We start from the raw sequence: 17,101 nt of genomic DNA, 5'->3' as shown, positions 1-17,101 counted from the left end.
GTGACAATACAATCTAAAATTTTATATTCCAAATCGACGTGAAAACACTGAAAACATCTGGCTAATTGCGGTTACAGGCTGAACACTTTCAGGTAGTTCTGTCCCTCGCACACAAAACAAAAGACTATTCTTTCATTTTTCTCCTCCAGTCGCTTCTTAATTTACGTCAAATAATCGCGGAAATCGAAGTTATTTATTATTGTATGTATTTCTAAATCTAAACAGTCAATAATTTTGGTTTCTTTACTAGTATTCCTAAAGTGTCCTTTTATATTATATATCCGTTTTTCATCACTTTCTTAAGATTCGTTCTAATTATTAAAATTCAAAATACGAGATTTTCATGTGCTTTGTGCATGCATACATGAAAAAATGCAATTTTTAATAGTGATTATCTCGCGTTCGTGACGGTCAATTACTTTTAATTTGTACAGACGTGTAGATATCACATTTATTAAGATATAGTAAAATTTTCAAATTTTTCTTATGAATTGATTTACGGACTAACTACCTTAAAGAGTAATGAGACTGAATTTTTTTCTCAACAACTAGTAATTAACACTGTAAAAACGAGACTGCAATAGATCAAGAACTACATTCATACTCTACCTTATTCAGTTAAAATTTCAATTTAATAACATTAATACATATGTGCATGATTCTACAATCATTTGTATAACTGTATATTTGAGTCACGCGTGACAAAAATGGAACATAAGAAAATCGAGCAGCGTTATGCGACTACATTCTGTGTCAAACTCCAAGATAATGCGATGGAAACATTTAAGGAGGTTGGTTAATTGATATCCCGCTGCGGGGCAATCAATGTGGCAAGAAAAAAGCATATAGGTTAGATTTTCGTCACGTGAAATAATTTTAGCAAATAAATATGTGAAATGCATTCAATTGCTGTTTCTTAAGGTTTAAAAAGAGTTGTTTGTACAATTAAAACCCAAATACGTTATTATCCACGTTAAAATGTGGAAATAATAAATGTGGTCCCGTTTTATTTCTACAATTTCTTGATAACTATAAAGACAAATCATTTCAGTCTTCGAGAAAGTTCTTCTATAAAGAATTATTTGCACCTATTTTCATGAAATTCTTATCATTTTTAATATCCTTTCGAGAGTTACATTACAGGTTAGATAACATTTTTGCTGTGTCGCCCGTGTATAAGAGAGAGACAAGAGTATAACTTTCAGTAATTAATTACTCGACAACCATGCAGCCAATTGTCTTCAACTTTGGCATGGACGACAGATTCCCATAGACGACCGATTCCCATAAACGAATCCTCTATAAATTTGAACTAATTCTTATCAAATTGATTTGAGTAACCACCCTCCTTAAAAAGTTGAAATAGACTTACAGAGATCAAGTTCTATCCCGGGCACAAGGTATTTTTAGATGGCGGTGAAATTGTGAAAATAAATCGCGTTTGGACTACTAATGACAAACAATTTGGTGATTCAAATTTAATTTAATTGATCACCAATCATTTTCACTGTTAACTTTTTAAATGTTTCTCTGTCACATTATCTTAATACAAACAGATGGATAGGACGCGGTGGACCACAACACTGGCCAGCGAGATCACTTGATTTAACTCCACTTGATTTCTTTCTCTGGGGATATTTAAAAAATTATATTTATCGGGAGTCAGTGCGCAATCGGGAAGAATTACACAATCGCATTGTCGAAGCAGTTGCGAGCATATCTCCCGAAATGATACGCAATGCGCATCGAAGTTTATTGCGACGCGCAAGATTGTGCATTGATATGAATGGTGCACAATTTGAACACTTATTATAATGTATGTACATAATTGATTTTATAAATTGTATAAATTAGCTACTCTAAAATTAATAATAATAATAATTGTAACAATTAATTAATAATTAATTTATTTATTATTTTTTATTTTATTAATTGTTTCTAGTTCCTCCGAATTATTTTAATCAAACATTTAAAGTGTAGGCATTTGAATTAGATTTATTTTCATATTAGCAACAGTAGCTGTTAATTTTGTTAAATAATTGTAAGATCATATTATTTGCTAACTACGTATCTACTGTTTGATAACTACAATTTTGTCTGTAGGATATGAAATTGATAGCAGATTTATGAAAGAAATGTCATCTGATAGCTTGCGCTTTATGTATCACGTAAAAATAAAAAATGTGCATTTCCAATATTAAGAAAAATAAAATATTATTGCTGCACAATGCGTTTGCACAAATATCAATGAAAACAATCTTATCTTCGCATATGTAATCTGTATATCGACATATTAACAAGAGGGGCGACGTTTAGCTTTCGCCTTTAGCACTTCGCGTTGCACCACACCTGAGCGCGCCAACTTTAGACGGTCTGATTTGCTAACTATCGAGACTAAAATAGTTTTTTAATTATAAGCATTTATAGTTAGCGAATCAGACCGCCTAAAGTTGGCGCGCTCAGGTGTGGTACAACGCGAAGTGCTAAAGGCGAAATATATATATATATATATATATATATATATATATATATATACTCAGTCTCAAAAAAAGCGGTACACTAAAAATGTAGGAATAATTTACCAAATTTCAAATGATCATAACCTGGTAAATAATAAAAATAAAAATATTTTTAAAAATGTAAAATAAAGCTTAAAATGTCTACTTTAAGAATATTTGAATGACAATAATGCTTAGCCATTTTTTTCAAAATAGCGGATGACAAAGTGAGAAAATGCAAAATTGATGATCAAAGGTCCAAGTTTGGGACGGTGCACGGAGTGAATCAGGCAGCCCACAGTGGGACAAAATGCACCTGAAAGTATTGAGCGTTATCTTGAAAATCCTTCTTTACCGAGCTCGATGCGATAATTATTCGCTGAGTTATGCAAATTAAAAAAAAAGACAGTTTTTTAATTCAATTTGGAATTAAATATGTATATAATACAGGGTGGACAAAATAAAACGTTACAGAAGTTTATCTCCAAAAATACTGTTTGTAGAAAAAAATGTTTTTAAAAGTTGTAGGGTTTTAAGTAACGCATTACACAGCAATGTCAGTATGACCTTGAGAGTCAAGGTCCCGTAAAAATTATCTTGAACTTTTTAAATGAAAACCCCCATTTTTTATTGCATATTCATGGAGCTTATCTCGAGAGCTTTTCAAAACACTATAACAAAACATTTTTTATCAAATATTTTTTGAGTTATGGAATTCGAAAGTTACAGCACCGCCGGCATTAGCCAAGGGGGTGTGTGCGTGTGTATGTGTGTGTGTGTGTGTGTGTGTGTGTGTGTGCGTGCGTGCGTGCGTGCGTGCGTGCGTGCGTGCGTGCGTGTGCGTGCGTGTGCGTGGCGTGTGCGTAGATGTGTGTGTGTGTGTATCCCACTGAGCATGAAAGGATTAAACACTTGTAGATAGATCATAAAATAATTCTGAGTTATAATACACAATATAGTATTAGTACAAGATCCCGACTAAAATCGACCTTCACCCATCTGTTTTCCTAATAAAAGGTATTTTTTATCAAACATAATGAATAAACAAACAAATCGCTGATGGGTTGCCTAATTAAATCAGCTCAAGGCTAACCTTAATTAAAAATAATTTAATTAATTTTTTTTATTTCTACACTCATTTATATTCTCAAAAAATTCAGTACCAATCGAAAGTACAAAGCATAAGTAGAAAGGAAAAGTTAGGTTGCCTATCTTTTACTGCTCCCTATTACCGGGTTGCCAGGTATAAACAGGTGAGTTGGTATTACCTGTTGCGGTCGTGCACGACTACGCGAATATACGAATATGCGAACATCCGATTGTAATATTACACTTATGTGCACACATGCACAATATTAATATAAAAATAAGGCGGCATAACATCAGACGTTTTCGGCGCTTGTGAGCTCGGTCCGCGGCTTCCGCTATCTCCGTCTCTTTCACGTCAAAACAAGTCATAGCGGTTGACGAATAGCTTGATTGGTCGGGACGAGCGAATAAGTGGGCGGATCTAAGATCCACCAATCGAGAAAATTTAAATTTTCAACAACGCAGGAGCGGAGGGTGCGGATACCGCGGAAAACGAGTCAGTTAGTCAGAGACGGTCGAAGGACATAGTCCACAATCGAACACATTTCGTAAATCATTCGAAGAGCAGTCGTGATCCGAGTCGTTTCTGAGGCGTTGTCGCGATCCGAGTATAACCTCGAGGCGTTATCGCGATCCCGAAACGACGTCGAGACGTTATCACGAGTGCGTGCATTAGACGCGGTGCCGCGAAATCACAAGCGTATTACAGTGCATCTAAACGTATACGGACATGTAAACTTGTATTTGAATAGTGAAATAAACAACATATAAAACCACGACGTAAATCGTAAAAAATTTACGACGACACAGAACATTACCAATTTACACTCATTTTTATTCTTTAATTGAACTATATATTAAAATAAAGATAATTTTATTGCGAACACAGTTGTATTAAATTGCCTAAGCAAAATCGATCAAGACTTGTGGTTGCCGCGGTTTAAAGTCCGAATATTTGAGTAAGCGAGCGGGGTGCGACAGGAGAAGCGCTGAACGTACTATTCTATGCAATAGTCCGTGCAATACTCCGTGCGATAGAGAAAGACAACTCTATCGCTCGAAATCTTTTTTGGAGTAACTACACATTCATATACAGAGTGTCTGAGACCACCCCGTTCACCCCTTTTTTTTCAAAAAATGAGCATTTTAGAGAAAAACGTTTTAGACAAAAATTGTATGGTTTTGAGGGGAACATAAGATGGTGTCATTGATTTGACCTTGGGTGGCAATAGTGGCATCGTTAAGGTCAGGTCAAGGACACCTTCAGTTTCTTAAATAAAACCCCCTATTTTTTATTGCATATTCTTATAGCTTATGTTGAGAGCTTTCCAAAACACTATAATTAAGTATTTTTTCATTAAGTACTTTTCGAGTTATAAGGCTTGAAAGTAACAGTGTGACATAATATTTTGTTAAGTATTTATAATTTAAATTCCTTACTTTTTATTTTTGCAAACAATACGAATCAATTAATGTAAAGAATACACAATTTTCTTAAAGAAAAACTTGTTGTGTAACTGCTTATTGCATATTCATTATTTTCTTAGCTTCTCACGATTCGGGGTGCTTGATTTGCGTGAGTCCCCTTGCCTCTCACGGTTTTTGTTGGAGATACGAAGTGGCTCCACTCGAACTAACTGTCGCGACATTACCGACGCCTATCTATTCTATTTTCTGATACTCAGAGTTCAGTTCAGTTCTCTTTCTGGCGTCGCACGGTTGACCACGTGTAACCATAATCGTTGTAATTCTATACTGAATAAAACCGCGTTATATAGAAACAAACTCTAATTATCACCCGCCAACAGGTTATGGGCCCAGGGTGCGTGAAACGCGAGTGTTCGATTAAAAGTCGCGAGTGAAGAGCTCGGCGAAAACGTGGTTAAGGTGTACCGTGCGCCGCGTATACGGGAAAACCGTTAGCGTGTGAGAACCAATACGCGAAAATAGAGAAATCGCGAGATAAAAACTGAAACAATAAAAGACAGTAAAAGTGGTGTTAAAATGTCGGCGATTATGAGAATCGAGCCGTTAACTGCCGAAAATTATGATACGTGGAAAATGCAGATGGAGGCTATACTGGTGAAAAACGACGTATGGGCCTACGTGAACGGGACAAAAGTGAAGCCGTAGTCTGGGACAGATGCGATGGAATGGACAAATAAAGATGCAAAAGCAAAAGCCGATATCGTGTTGTCGATGAGTACGTCGGAGCTGAACGTGATCCGTGGTCTAGAAACGTCAAGAGAAGTATGGCTCAAAATCGAGTCAACATTCCAGTCGAAGGGACCGGCGCGAAAAGCGATACTCTTGAAGAAAATCATTTTGTCACGATTGAAAGAGGGGGGCAATGTACGAACCCACCTAACGGAATTTTTCGAGGCAGTGGCAAGATTAAAAGAGATCGGTTTGATAGTCAACGAGGAAGTGCTAACAATCTTATTGTTATACAGTTTGCCAGAATCGTTTGGAAATTTTCGTTGCGCTATTGAGACGCGAGATGAGTTGCCAGATCCCGAGATATTGCGAGTGAAAATACTTGAAGAATACGAATCGCGAAAAGCGAGCGACAACAATACAGAGCAGAATGTTATGTACGCGAGAAGGTCAAAGTTTCGTCAAAACACGCGTGTGCCACATGACAGTCGTGAAGATTCGAGGAATAATAAAACCGAAAGCCAAGCAAGTGCGGGTCAAAGAAAACTTAAATGTTTCCGTTGTGTTAAAACCGGTCATATTGCCAAAAAGTGTCTGGCAAAATATCCTGCGAATTTACAAGTGAGTGCACGACAGGTGGAAGACAATGACAATGAATCGGTGAGTTCGGAACAAGCGCGCGGGAACACGGCGATGCTGAACACAGTTGAGACGGTATTATTTAATCGCGAGAGCGTAAATGGTGTAGAATGGTGCTTGGACAGTGGGTGCACTGCACACATGTGTACTGAAAAGACAAAGTTCGAGAAAATCGAAAGTGTGTATAAGACATTGAATTTGGCGAACAGTGAGTCAACGAATATAACGGGCGCGGGAAACGTGCGAATGGCCGTGAGTAATGGTAAACAGGAGACAAATGTAAACTTTGAAAAAGTATATTACGTGTCGGATTTACGTACAAACGTGTTATCGGTGTCAAAAATAACGGATCGCGGATATGAAGTACATTTTCGTGAAAAAGGCGCGACCGTGACCGGTGAGCACGGAGAAATAATTTTTCGAGCAGATAGAATCGGAGTATTATGTGCGAAGGGGCAAAAACCCGATAAATGAAAACGATGCGGCGAGAAAAGGAGAGAATGTGGTGATGTCCGTGAATCATACTGAGAGTGAGATCGACGAGTGGCATTACAAGTTGGGACATTTAAACGAGCGAGACTTAAAAAACATGGCGAAAAGCGGAGTTGTGCATGGTTTGAAACTTAAGATCGATCAAACAATGTCAACATGTGAAGTGTGTATTCGCGAGAAACAAACTCGAGCTCCATTTCCGAAAAGTGAAGGCGGTCGTACGAAAAACTTATTAGAAATAGTACATTCAGATGTGTGTGGACCGATGAGAACTGCGTCACATTCTGGCGCAAAATACTTTGTGACATTTATCGATGATAGGTCGCGTTGGTGCGAGGTTATCTTTGTGAAAAACAAAAGCGATGTTTTGAGTGCGTTTAAAAAGTACAAGGCCGCAGCAGAAACTTTAACAGGGAGAAAAATAAAAGCATTACAGTCGGACAATGGAAAAGAATACTGCAACAAGGAATTTGACCAATTCTTGGAGCAAATCGCGAGGCGATTATCGACACCGCATACCCCCCAACAAAACGGCGTGGCGGAGAGAAAGAATCGGACGCTGGTCGAAATGGCCAGGTGCATGATGCGTCAAGCGGATGTTTCTCCAGTGTTTTGGGCAGAGGCGGTAAATACGGCGTGCTATGTGAGAAATCGGTGCGTGACAAAATCGCTGGATGGACAGGTACCATATAAATTATGGAAAGAGAAAACACCTACGGTGATATATTTTCAAATCTTTGGTTCGAAAGTGTTCGTGTTGGACAAAAATCCCCAAAAAGGAAAATTTGATTCGAGATCAGAGGAGGGTATTTTCATAGGATATTCAAATGAATCGAAAGCATATCGCGTGTGGCTACCGAAATCGCGTAAAGTAATCGTGAGTCGCGACGTGAAATTTTTGAACGAGTCAGATTTTGATCGTGAATACCAAGAGTTTCTTGAGGACGAGAAACCCGACCCAATCGAAACTAGAGGACACGAACGGAAAGACGAGTTGATTGAGGACGAGGCAGAGGAGCATCACGCCGAAGGACCTCAAGTTGTCATCAAGGAAAGGCATCATACAGAAGTACCTCGAGATGTCATCGTTAGAGCACCTAAACGAAGGGCAACGGAAGGCTCTACTCCTTTACCAACGAGGCTTCAACCACCGAAACGTGGAAGGGGAAGGCCGATGATATTGCGTACCGGATCGGTTGGAAGGCCGAGAAAACTATATCATCTGGACGCTAACAACAATGACGGAAACGATGGTGAGGATAGTGAGGTTTCGGATGATGAGGGTCTACCTGGTGAGACTCCAGACAATGATGGCGCGTTTATGGAATGTAACTTAACAATAACACACGATCCTGCAACGTGGCAAGAAGCGGAGCAAAGCGACGACGTCGAAGACTGGAGAACAGTCATGGAAGATGAATACCTTGCGCAGATACGTAACAACACTTGGGAAATTGTACCAAGACCGCAAAAGCGAAAAGTGATTGGTAGTAGATTTGTTTTCTGTACCAAAGATAGTGGACTAGTCACAAAGAAGAAAGTACGTCTCGTAGCAAAGGGTTGCTCACAACGTGCAGGGGAGGATTTCCATGAAACTTATTCCCCCGTGGCAAGATCGACTTCAATCAGACTATTGGCGGCATTGTCGGCAGAATTGGGGTTGCAAATCCATCAAATGGATGTGGTAACCGCCTATCTCAATGGTGAACTGGAAGAGGACGTGTACATGGAGGTACCTGAGCAGTTGCACGAGGTATTGACGAAGATCATCGCTGGAAAACATGTAGGTTCAAATGCGGAAATAACTCAAAAAGAAGATATTATAAGAACTGCAAAACGTTGGCTGCATGCATTGAACGCACATCAAGATAGTGTGTGCTTATTGAAGAAAGCACTTTATGGATTGCGACAATCAGGGTTGCAATGGTATCGTCGTCTTGTGTCAAAACTGAAGCAAATGGGTATGCGACCAACGGACCAAGACCCATGTATGTTTACATCGCGGAGGAAAAATTGCGTGATGATAATTGCGATTTATGTCGACGATATTGTGATCGCAACCAACGATCCGAGCTGGATGAAGGAGGTGAAGCGGAATTTGGCGGAGTCATTTGAGATGAAAGACTTGGGGCCAGTGAATCATTGCCTGGGAATCGAGTTCCAACAAGACGAGAATGACTATAGTGTTGTCTTAACACAGCGCCAATACACTGAAGCTATCTTGGAGCGGTTTGGCATGCAAGATTGCAAACCAGCGAGGACTCCAGTTGATACAAATGTACAACTGACAAAACCGTCACGAGCTAATGAGAAGATAATGAGGAAATATCCTTTCCAACGTCTCATTGGAGCATTGATGTATCTTGCGGTATCTACGAGACCAGATATCGCGTACGCAGTCAATTTCTTGAATCAATTTAATACGAACTATTCAACTGAGCACTGGCTGGCAGCCAAAAGAATCCTCAGATACCTGAGGGGCACCGAGGGTCTGATGTACCAAAAATCAGATATACCATTGTACGGAGTAGTTGACGCAGACTGGGGTGCCAACACAGTTGACAGGCGATCATATTCTGGATACGCATTTATCCTAGCAGGAGCAGCAATATGTTGGGAAGCTCGAAAGCAACGAACTGTAGCGCTATCGAGTGTAGAGGCCGAGTATATGGCCATGTCGGAGGCCACCAAAGAGGCGATTTATCTTCAAGGCTTATTACGCGACACAGCAAGGCCATGCGACGGGACCATACTATTCAACGACAACCAGGGAGCACAGCGTTTGGTATACAGCACTGGCGTGCATCATTCAAGAACCAAACACATTGACTTGCGCCACCATTTTATTCGAGATCATTGTGCATCGGGCGCGATTGAGCTTCAGTATATGTCTACCAATGATATGCCGGCAGACATATTAACCAAGAAATTAACCGGACCTAAACACATTCAGTGCCAGGATGGTTTGGGGATGATTGAGTTGTGCGAGTAACCTAGCTCGAGCCTACGACTTCGAGGGGAGGTGTTGGAGATACGAAGTGGCTCCACTCGAACTAACTGTCGCGACATTACCGACGCCTATCTATTCTATTTTCTGATACTCATAGTTCAGTTCAGTTCTCTTTCTGGCGTCGCACGGTTGACCACGTGTAACCATAATCGTTGTAATTCTATACTGAATAAAACCGCGTTATATAGAAACAAACTCTAATTATCACCCGCCAACAGTTTTAGACATTGTTCTTAACAACGGTACAAGAATTACACTCATTGTAAATGGCATTAAAATTGTTCTTCATCTTTGTAGATTAGTGCGCTATCTACTGTGCCACGTTACGTTCCTACACAACAAGTTTTTCTTTCAGAAAATTGTGTTTTCTTTACATTAATTGATTCGTATTGTTTGCAAAAATAAAAAGTAAGAAATTTGAATTATAAATACTTAACAAAATATTATGTCACAATATTGTAACTTTCAAGCCTTATAACTCGAAAAGTACTTAATGAAAAAATACTTAATTATAGTGTTTTGAAAAGCTCTCGATATAAGCTATAAGAATATGCAATAAAAAATAGGAGATTCCATTTAAGAAACTGAAGATGTCCTTGACCTAACCTTAACGATGCCACCATTGCCACCCAAGGTCAAATCAATGACACCATCTTATGTTCCCCTCAAAACCATACAATTTTTATCTTAAACGTTTTTCTCTAAAATGCTCAGTTTTTGAAAAAAAAAGGGGTGGTCTCAGACACCCTGTATATGAATGTGTAGTTACTCCAAAAAAGATTTCGAGCGATAGAGTTGTCTTTCTCTATCGCACGGAGTATTGCACAGACTATTGCATAGAATAGTACGTTCAGCGCTTCTCTGTCGCACCCCGCTCGCTTAGAGCCACCGCACAAGACTCTCGTATAGTCACGTAGCATAACGTAACGTGAGCCAACGCACAAGAAACGTATTGGTTACGACCGTTACGGCGTTATACGTTTCTTGTGCGTTGATCTACGTTACGTTACCATGCGAGAGCTAGTGCAAAGGCTCTAACCGATACGTTTCTTGTGCGTTGACTAACGTTACGTTACGCTACGTGACCATACGAAAGTCGTGTGCGGTGGCTCTTACTCAAATATTCGAACTTTAAACCGCGGCAACCACAAGTCTTCATCGATTTTGCTTAGGCAATTTAATACAACTGTGTTCGCAATAAAATTATCTTTATTTTAATATATAGTTCAATTAAAGAATAAAGATGAGTGTAAATTGGTAATACCAACTCACCTGTTTATACCTGGCAACCCGGTAATAGGGAGCAGTAAAAGATAAGCAACCTAACTTTTCCTTCTACTTATGCTTTGTACTTTCGATTGGTACTGAATTTTTTGAGAATATAAATGAGTGCAAAAATAAAAAAAAATTAATTAAATTATTTTTAATTAAACTTAGCCTTGAGCTGATTTAATTAGGCAACCCATCAGCGATTTGTTTGTTTATTCATTATGTTTGATAAAAAATACCTTTTATTAGGAAAACAGATGGGTGAAGGTCGATTTTAGTCGGGATTTTAGACTATATAACGTGCATAGTAAGATTCCAGTAATAAACAACTTTTTCCTTTAAACACTTTATTTTATTTAAAAAATTATTAATTTTTTAATTAGAATATATTTGTAAACTACCCTATCATCTATAGATTAAAATAATTAATAAGCTTGCGTAATTTTTAATATTTAATTTTAACCCTCAAACAGCACACCTCGGTTGGGACACCTCAAAACTAGTGCGATTTGAGATTTCGACTGTCGTATCTCAGTCATTTTTAATAAAAAAAAAAAGAAATGGTTATATGGTTTTTTATGTAAAATTTCCCTGGCAATCGAGTAGTGCACTTTATTTTAGGAAAAAGAAATGATTTTTATATAAAAAATTGAAATATATAAAGGAAGGTTTTTAAAAAAGTGATTTTTTCATCAAAAAATTGCTTCGTTTTTTTGCAAATAAAATTTAATTTTGACAAAGAGATTTTAAAGTCAAAAGACTATATTTTTAAGAAAAAAATACTATAAATGAATAAAAAAATATCTAGAATTTTTCGCACCTAGAAAATTCGCACTTTTTCAAGTTGAGACAAGCAGACAGTCGACTGCGGTCTGCTTTTGTACTGCGCGACTCTCTAGGTTGTAAACCGAATTTAGAAAGTGGGGGGAATCCTCGGCGGCAGCTATGAAAAAAATGCCAGCCATTCGAAAAAAAGTGGTGCAAATTAGCACATGTGTGCTAATTGAGGGTTAATTAAAATTCTAATGTAAAGTTAACTAAAGTTACTTAAAATTAACTAACGAATGTATAAGTGTGATTTAAATCAAATTTTTGAATACATTGTATGGTGGAAATAGGAAATGTATAAGAAAATCCAGTAACCGTTTAAGAAAAGCCAAGAATCTGAGAAAATGGCAAAATCTATTGGAAAAGGATAATCGAATATAACAAGCATTATTAAGGGGATCCTGCAGCCGTATGATTTACCGACATTATCGTTTATAGATGGATCTTTTAATTGACTTTATAGAATTGCAAAAATCTTTTACAGAATTAAAGTCCGCACAAAAATCTAAGGTAATAAACGCGATTTTATATCAAAAACACCAAAAAATTAAAAATATTACTTATTTGGGCACATACAGCTGTCACCTGACGACAATATTTGCTTAAAACAAAAATTATGCAGTTTATACATGCATAATGTTTATCATCTTCCCTTGAGAAAACATGTAGGAATAATATCGTGCAAGTAGAAGTAAGATTCAATGTGTACAAAAAAGATCCATCGAAATTTTATTTTAGTAATGCAAATACAGATGCAGAATGACAAGAAGAGCAGCAACAGTAGTTGCCGGATCTTGCGAGAGATGGCGAGCAATCGAACAAGGACAGATGTCATTTCGTTAGACAAAGACAGATATAAAGAAAACAAAATTAAAAAGGTTGACATTATCGACATCGAGGAAGTTCGCCTGTCACTGCAGGATCCCCTTAAACATATAATTGTTACAGTTTTTGTCAGATTAGTGATTAAAAAAAATACTTCAGTTATATACTATAATATTATGTGAAACTAATAAACGTTCATTATTGGGATTTTCTAGCAAACAAGAGAAGATGCCTGGCTACCGGCAGCCTAATTCCTTAGAAGGTCTTAGTTTGGGACGCGTGTGCCAGCAAATCGGCGAGATGTGCCAACGCTTGCATGTGCTCTCGCAACAATCTTCCACAGCGCAGGTGCTAGCCTTTGCAAAAGAGACGATCAGACCGTACTATATAAGTGGACTGCCGATTCATTTGCGCTCCCAGGTTATCAAAAAGACTTTAGAAGAACTGAGCAGCAAACCAGTTGACAGTTTGACACTCATTTCCGCACTTGCAGCGACATATGTATTGGCTGTTCTTCTCAATAATGATATAAAACGGCTGAAGATCAAACTCTGTTGTTATTATGGATGTAGCCACCAAACATCTCTTTTAAAGTTACTCGCTTTGGAAGGACGTGGACTCGAATTGTTAAACCTGACCCGTTCCACCTTGTTAAGCTTAGATTGCGAATTACTGTATTCGGTGCTATTCAATATGAAGAACTTGTTGAATCTGACACTTCAAAATATAGCCAATGATGCCGTGCTCGGAATCATAGGCAAAAGTTGTCCGAGACTCGTAATCTTGGACATATCTTGCTCTAAACAAGTGACAAACGCAGGATTGAAGCAGCTACTGTTTGAAATGGAATTACAGGATGAGGAATGCTCCATTTCGCGTCAAAAGTACACTAGTTGGTCGCGACTCAAAAGTTTGTTTAGCATATGGAAAATAAAGAGCTCTAGATCGAAAAAGAGATTTTACTCGGAAAAAGTGTTTCCATTTATGGGATATGAAAGTAGAAACCTATTATGTGACACACTAAGAGTACTGAATGTCACTGATACCTCTGTTACTAGTTTGGGCGTGTTACTCGTTCTGATGCAAATTCCACAGCTTGAATCTTTAGCGGGATATAACCACATGGAACACGTGGCAGAGATAACGCATCAGCTCATCGATGTAAAACTTCCGTTCAATTTAACTGAAGCAAGGAGTTGTAAAACAACGCCTGTTAACATACAACTTTTAGCACAAGTGTTTCCAAAAGTTAAGAAATTACACATTTATGAACCATACCATTCTCCCGACACACTATGCCTCTTTCCTTATATTACCTCATTAAGCGTACATGACGTATTGCCGGAGAACGAATGGTTAAATGGTTTTTACAATTATTTTCGAACAAATGGTCAAATCTTACGTGAACTTAATATTCAAATGATAGAAAGTGAAGATCCTTTGCAGGTGGATGTAAAAAAAATTTTGAGCAATTGTCCTAATCTCCAAATACTCATTAAGAATGGATCAAATATAATTTGGACAAAGGGACATGATCCTCAGCCTTTTAAATATTTAAAGAAAATCCAACTCGGATGTACAGTGAAGGCATTAGTGGTTACAAAAATACTTTTGCTGGCTCCTGAGTTAATGTCACTGCACATTCAAAATAGCTACGATTTGACGAATCAGCATCTAAAAGAGTTAGTAAAACCATCTATCAAATACAGGAATCGAAAATCAGATGAATGCAACGACAACAATTTACAAAATTTAAGATGTTTTTATATTTCTAAGGCAAGACAAGTATCAGCGACCGGTGCACTAAACATACTCCACAGTTACAAACGGTTAAGGTGGTTTGGAAATTTGGCTAACTGGGATGATGATGATATCGAAATACTAGTAAAAAGCAAAAAACGTGAAAACATGAATGTAGATTTTTGCTCCGATGCGCATTGGTACTGGAGTAATTGCGTTCATATCCAATAATCGTATATCAAAAATACTTCGTGAAATGATCCTTATTGCATATAAACCGTGACATTATCAAACAGCTTAATATAATAAGACTGATACATTAAAGATGTATCAGTATTAAAGATTTACATAAGACTTTACGTTTTTATCAGTGTTATGCTGAATTTGAAAATTGAATGCATGCTTCTTTAACATATGTGTCACGAGAGCCATATATAATATATAATTTATAATATGATTAATAAAAATTGTGAAGAAACGCTTCTCTTTTTCGTTTGTGTGTGATTGTTTCCATTTATAACAATCAATTTAAATAGGGGAGACCGGGGCAAAGTCGTTACTATTTTTTCGGTGCCGATTTTTAACAACAAATAATTTTAGTAAAATTTGGTATACCGTTGTAAAGAGTAAACCCTTGGCTACCAAATTTATAAGGACATTTTGGTCTACGTCACTTTGTTCAACTGATATAGAGTGAAAACGACAAAGGTGCAAAAATTGAAATGTCAAAATTGCCGAGGCGGAGTCGTCACTCCATTCTGAAACTAAATTTTAAATAAAAAATCATAATTCCGATCATGAAAAATTATAGGATACATTTTATTAATTATTTTTTAATAGAAAAATGGAAATATTAATTAAAAACACGATGGCGGAAAATAATTACAAGAAAAGCGCACACACTTATGTACCCTACGCTCGCACGAAATGCACTGTTTCTCGTCAGCTCTATTCTGTCATCTCTGAGCACACACAGCACATATTATCCAAGTCCTCGTCGGAATCCGACCGCTGCTTCTTTGACTTTATTTGATTTTCGCTTGAAGCCTCCATGATATGGCTTGGTAACGACTTCGCCCCGGACACAAGTTTTAAGTTTGGTCGCTCATGAAATATTAGAAATCAACGAAAATAAACAAATTTCACTGGATTCGTGTTCAACATGCATTACTCTTCAGAATCACTTATCTCGAGATTCGGAGAGAAAATAATATTTAAAATGTTTAAAATTTTCGACGCGCAAAAAATTTTATTTTTGACCTCTGAAAACACGTTTGCCTCAATGAAAATCACAACATGGCATATAATCTCACTAAACTTTGTTGGTCATATGGGCACCATAAGTAGCGTTTACAATATTAATAGCGAGTTTACACAACATACAGATTTCGAGATAATTCGGTTTTAACATTTTTTTTTTATTAAGCGGTATCCATAATTAATGTAGAGAATCTAAGCCGATTTTTAGTATTTTTTAAATTAAAAAAAAAACCTAAATTTGAGAAAGTTATAGCTTGCTAAAGTTTCTTTGATGACAGCAACTTCAAAAGGTATGACGTCATTTCTTATATAAGGTATGACGTCACAGCACCCAGGTAGCGCACATGGTCTTTTTGACGTCAATTTAAGGTCATTTTTCGTCCAAGACGTCATATGTCATTTATATGACGTGTATTTGGCGTCTTATTGTGGACGAAAGTATGACGTCATGAAAAGGACATGAATTAGACGTTATTTTAAGACCAAATGTGGTACACAATAATTTTATTTTTATTTTTTGAGTTTTTCTTAATTAAAACAGACCCATATAGCATGAAGCTTGCAAGAGAATGCAGAAACGTTACAATAAGTTGCAATGCAATGTTGTAGAGACAATTGCAACATTTCGTTGAAATATTAGAACAACATTGCAGAAATATTATAAGAATAATAGAAAATATATAGTACTATAACTTACTCCGTGAACATATATGCACATACATAAAGTAAAGATTGATTTTCTTTAGATTTCTTTCTTTAAATTTGATTTCTAATTATTTTTTAACTTTGATTCGATTCATAAAAAAAATTCTTTATTTTGCCAGGTAGCGTCTTTAGGCGTTCTCATATATTGTTAACATTATTATATTAATATTATATTATGTTAAATATACAAATTTTATATTAATAATCATTGTACATTAATTGTAATTATGTTATTATTTTTAACATTTACCGGTTATTATCATTAAACAATTTTTGAACACTATAAAGATATGTTATATAGGAGTATTAGCAACAAGGAAGCGCCAGAGTCAAAGGATCACCACTAGTCCGTTCGATCATCGGTGTCAAGCAACGTTAAGTGCGGTACTGACTTGGATGGGTGACCGCGCGGCTGTATGCACACACGACATATACATAATAAATGTATTTTCTTTTTTTTTTTTGTTTTTCTAAAATTCTTAATTCACAAAAGCATAACGGCATATACATACCTTTAAATGACTCATATTTATGTCATTTTTAGAGCATTTTTAAAATTATTATAAACTTACGTCATATACTGATGTAA

The 17,101-nt window shown here is 36.9% G+C and overlaps 2 protein-coding genes across 14 annotated transcripts in view; one reads left to right on the top strand and one right to left on the bottom strand.

Annotated features, from left to right (window-relative positions):
- The window catches only part of LOC139821965 (uncharacterized), a 105,200-nt gene extending 88,219 nt beyond the window's left edge, over positions 1–16,981 (top strand). For both annotated transcript variants that reach the window (XM_071793428.1, XM_071793429.1), the window contains one exon: positions 13,023–16,981. In XM_071793428.1, coding sequence (XP_071649529.1) covers positions 13,023–14,778 — 1,756 coding nt within the window. In that variant the 3' untranslated portion in view covers positions 14,779–16,981. The remainder of the gene's footprint in view (positions 1–13,022) is intronic.
- The window catches only part of Ttll5 (Tubulin tyrosine ligase-like 5), a 228,495-nt gene that overhangs the window by 175,267 nt on the left and 36,127 nt on the right, over positions 1–17,101 (bottom strand). The window lies entirely within an intron of this gene.

This window comes from Temnothorax longispinosus, chromosome 11, assembly GCF_030848805.1.
Source record: "Temnothorax longispinosus isolate EJ_2023e chromosome 11, Tlon_JGU_v1, whole genome shotgun sequence".
NCBI classification, from domain to species: Eukaryota; Metazoa; Arthropoda; class Insecta; order Hymenoptera; family Formicidae; genus Temnothorax; species Temnothorax longispinosus.
Note: the sequence above shows the minus strand (reverse complement) of the source record. Positions and strands in the feature narration are given on the sequence as shown.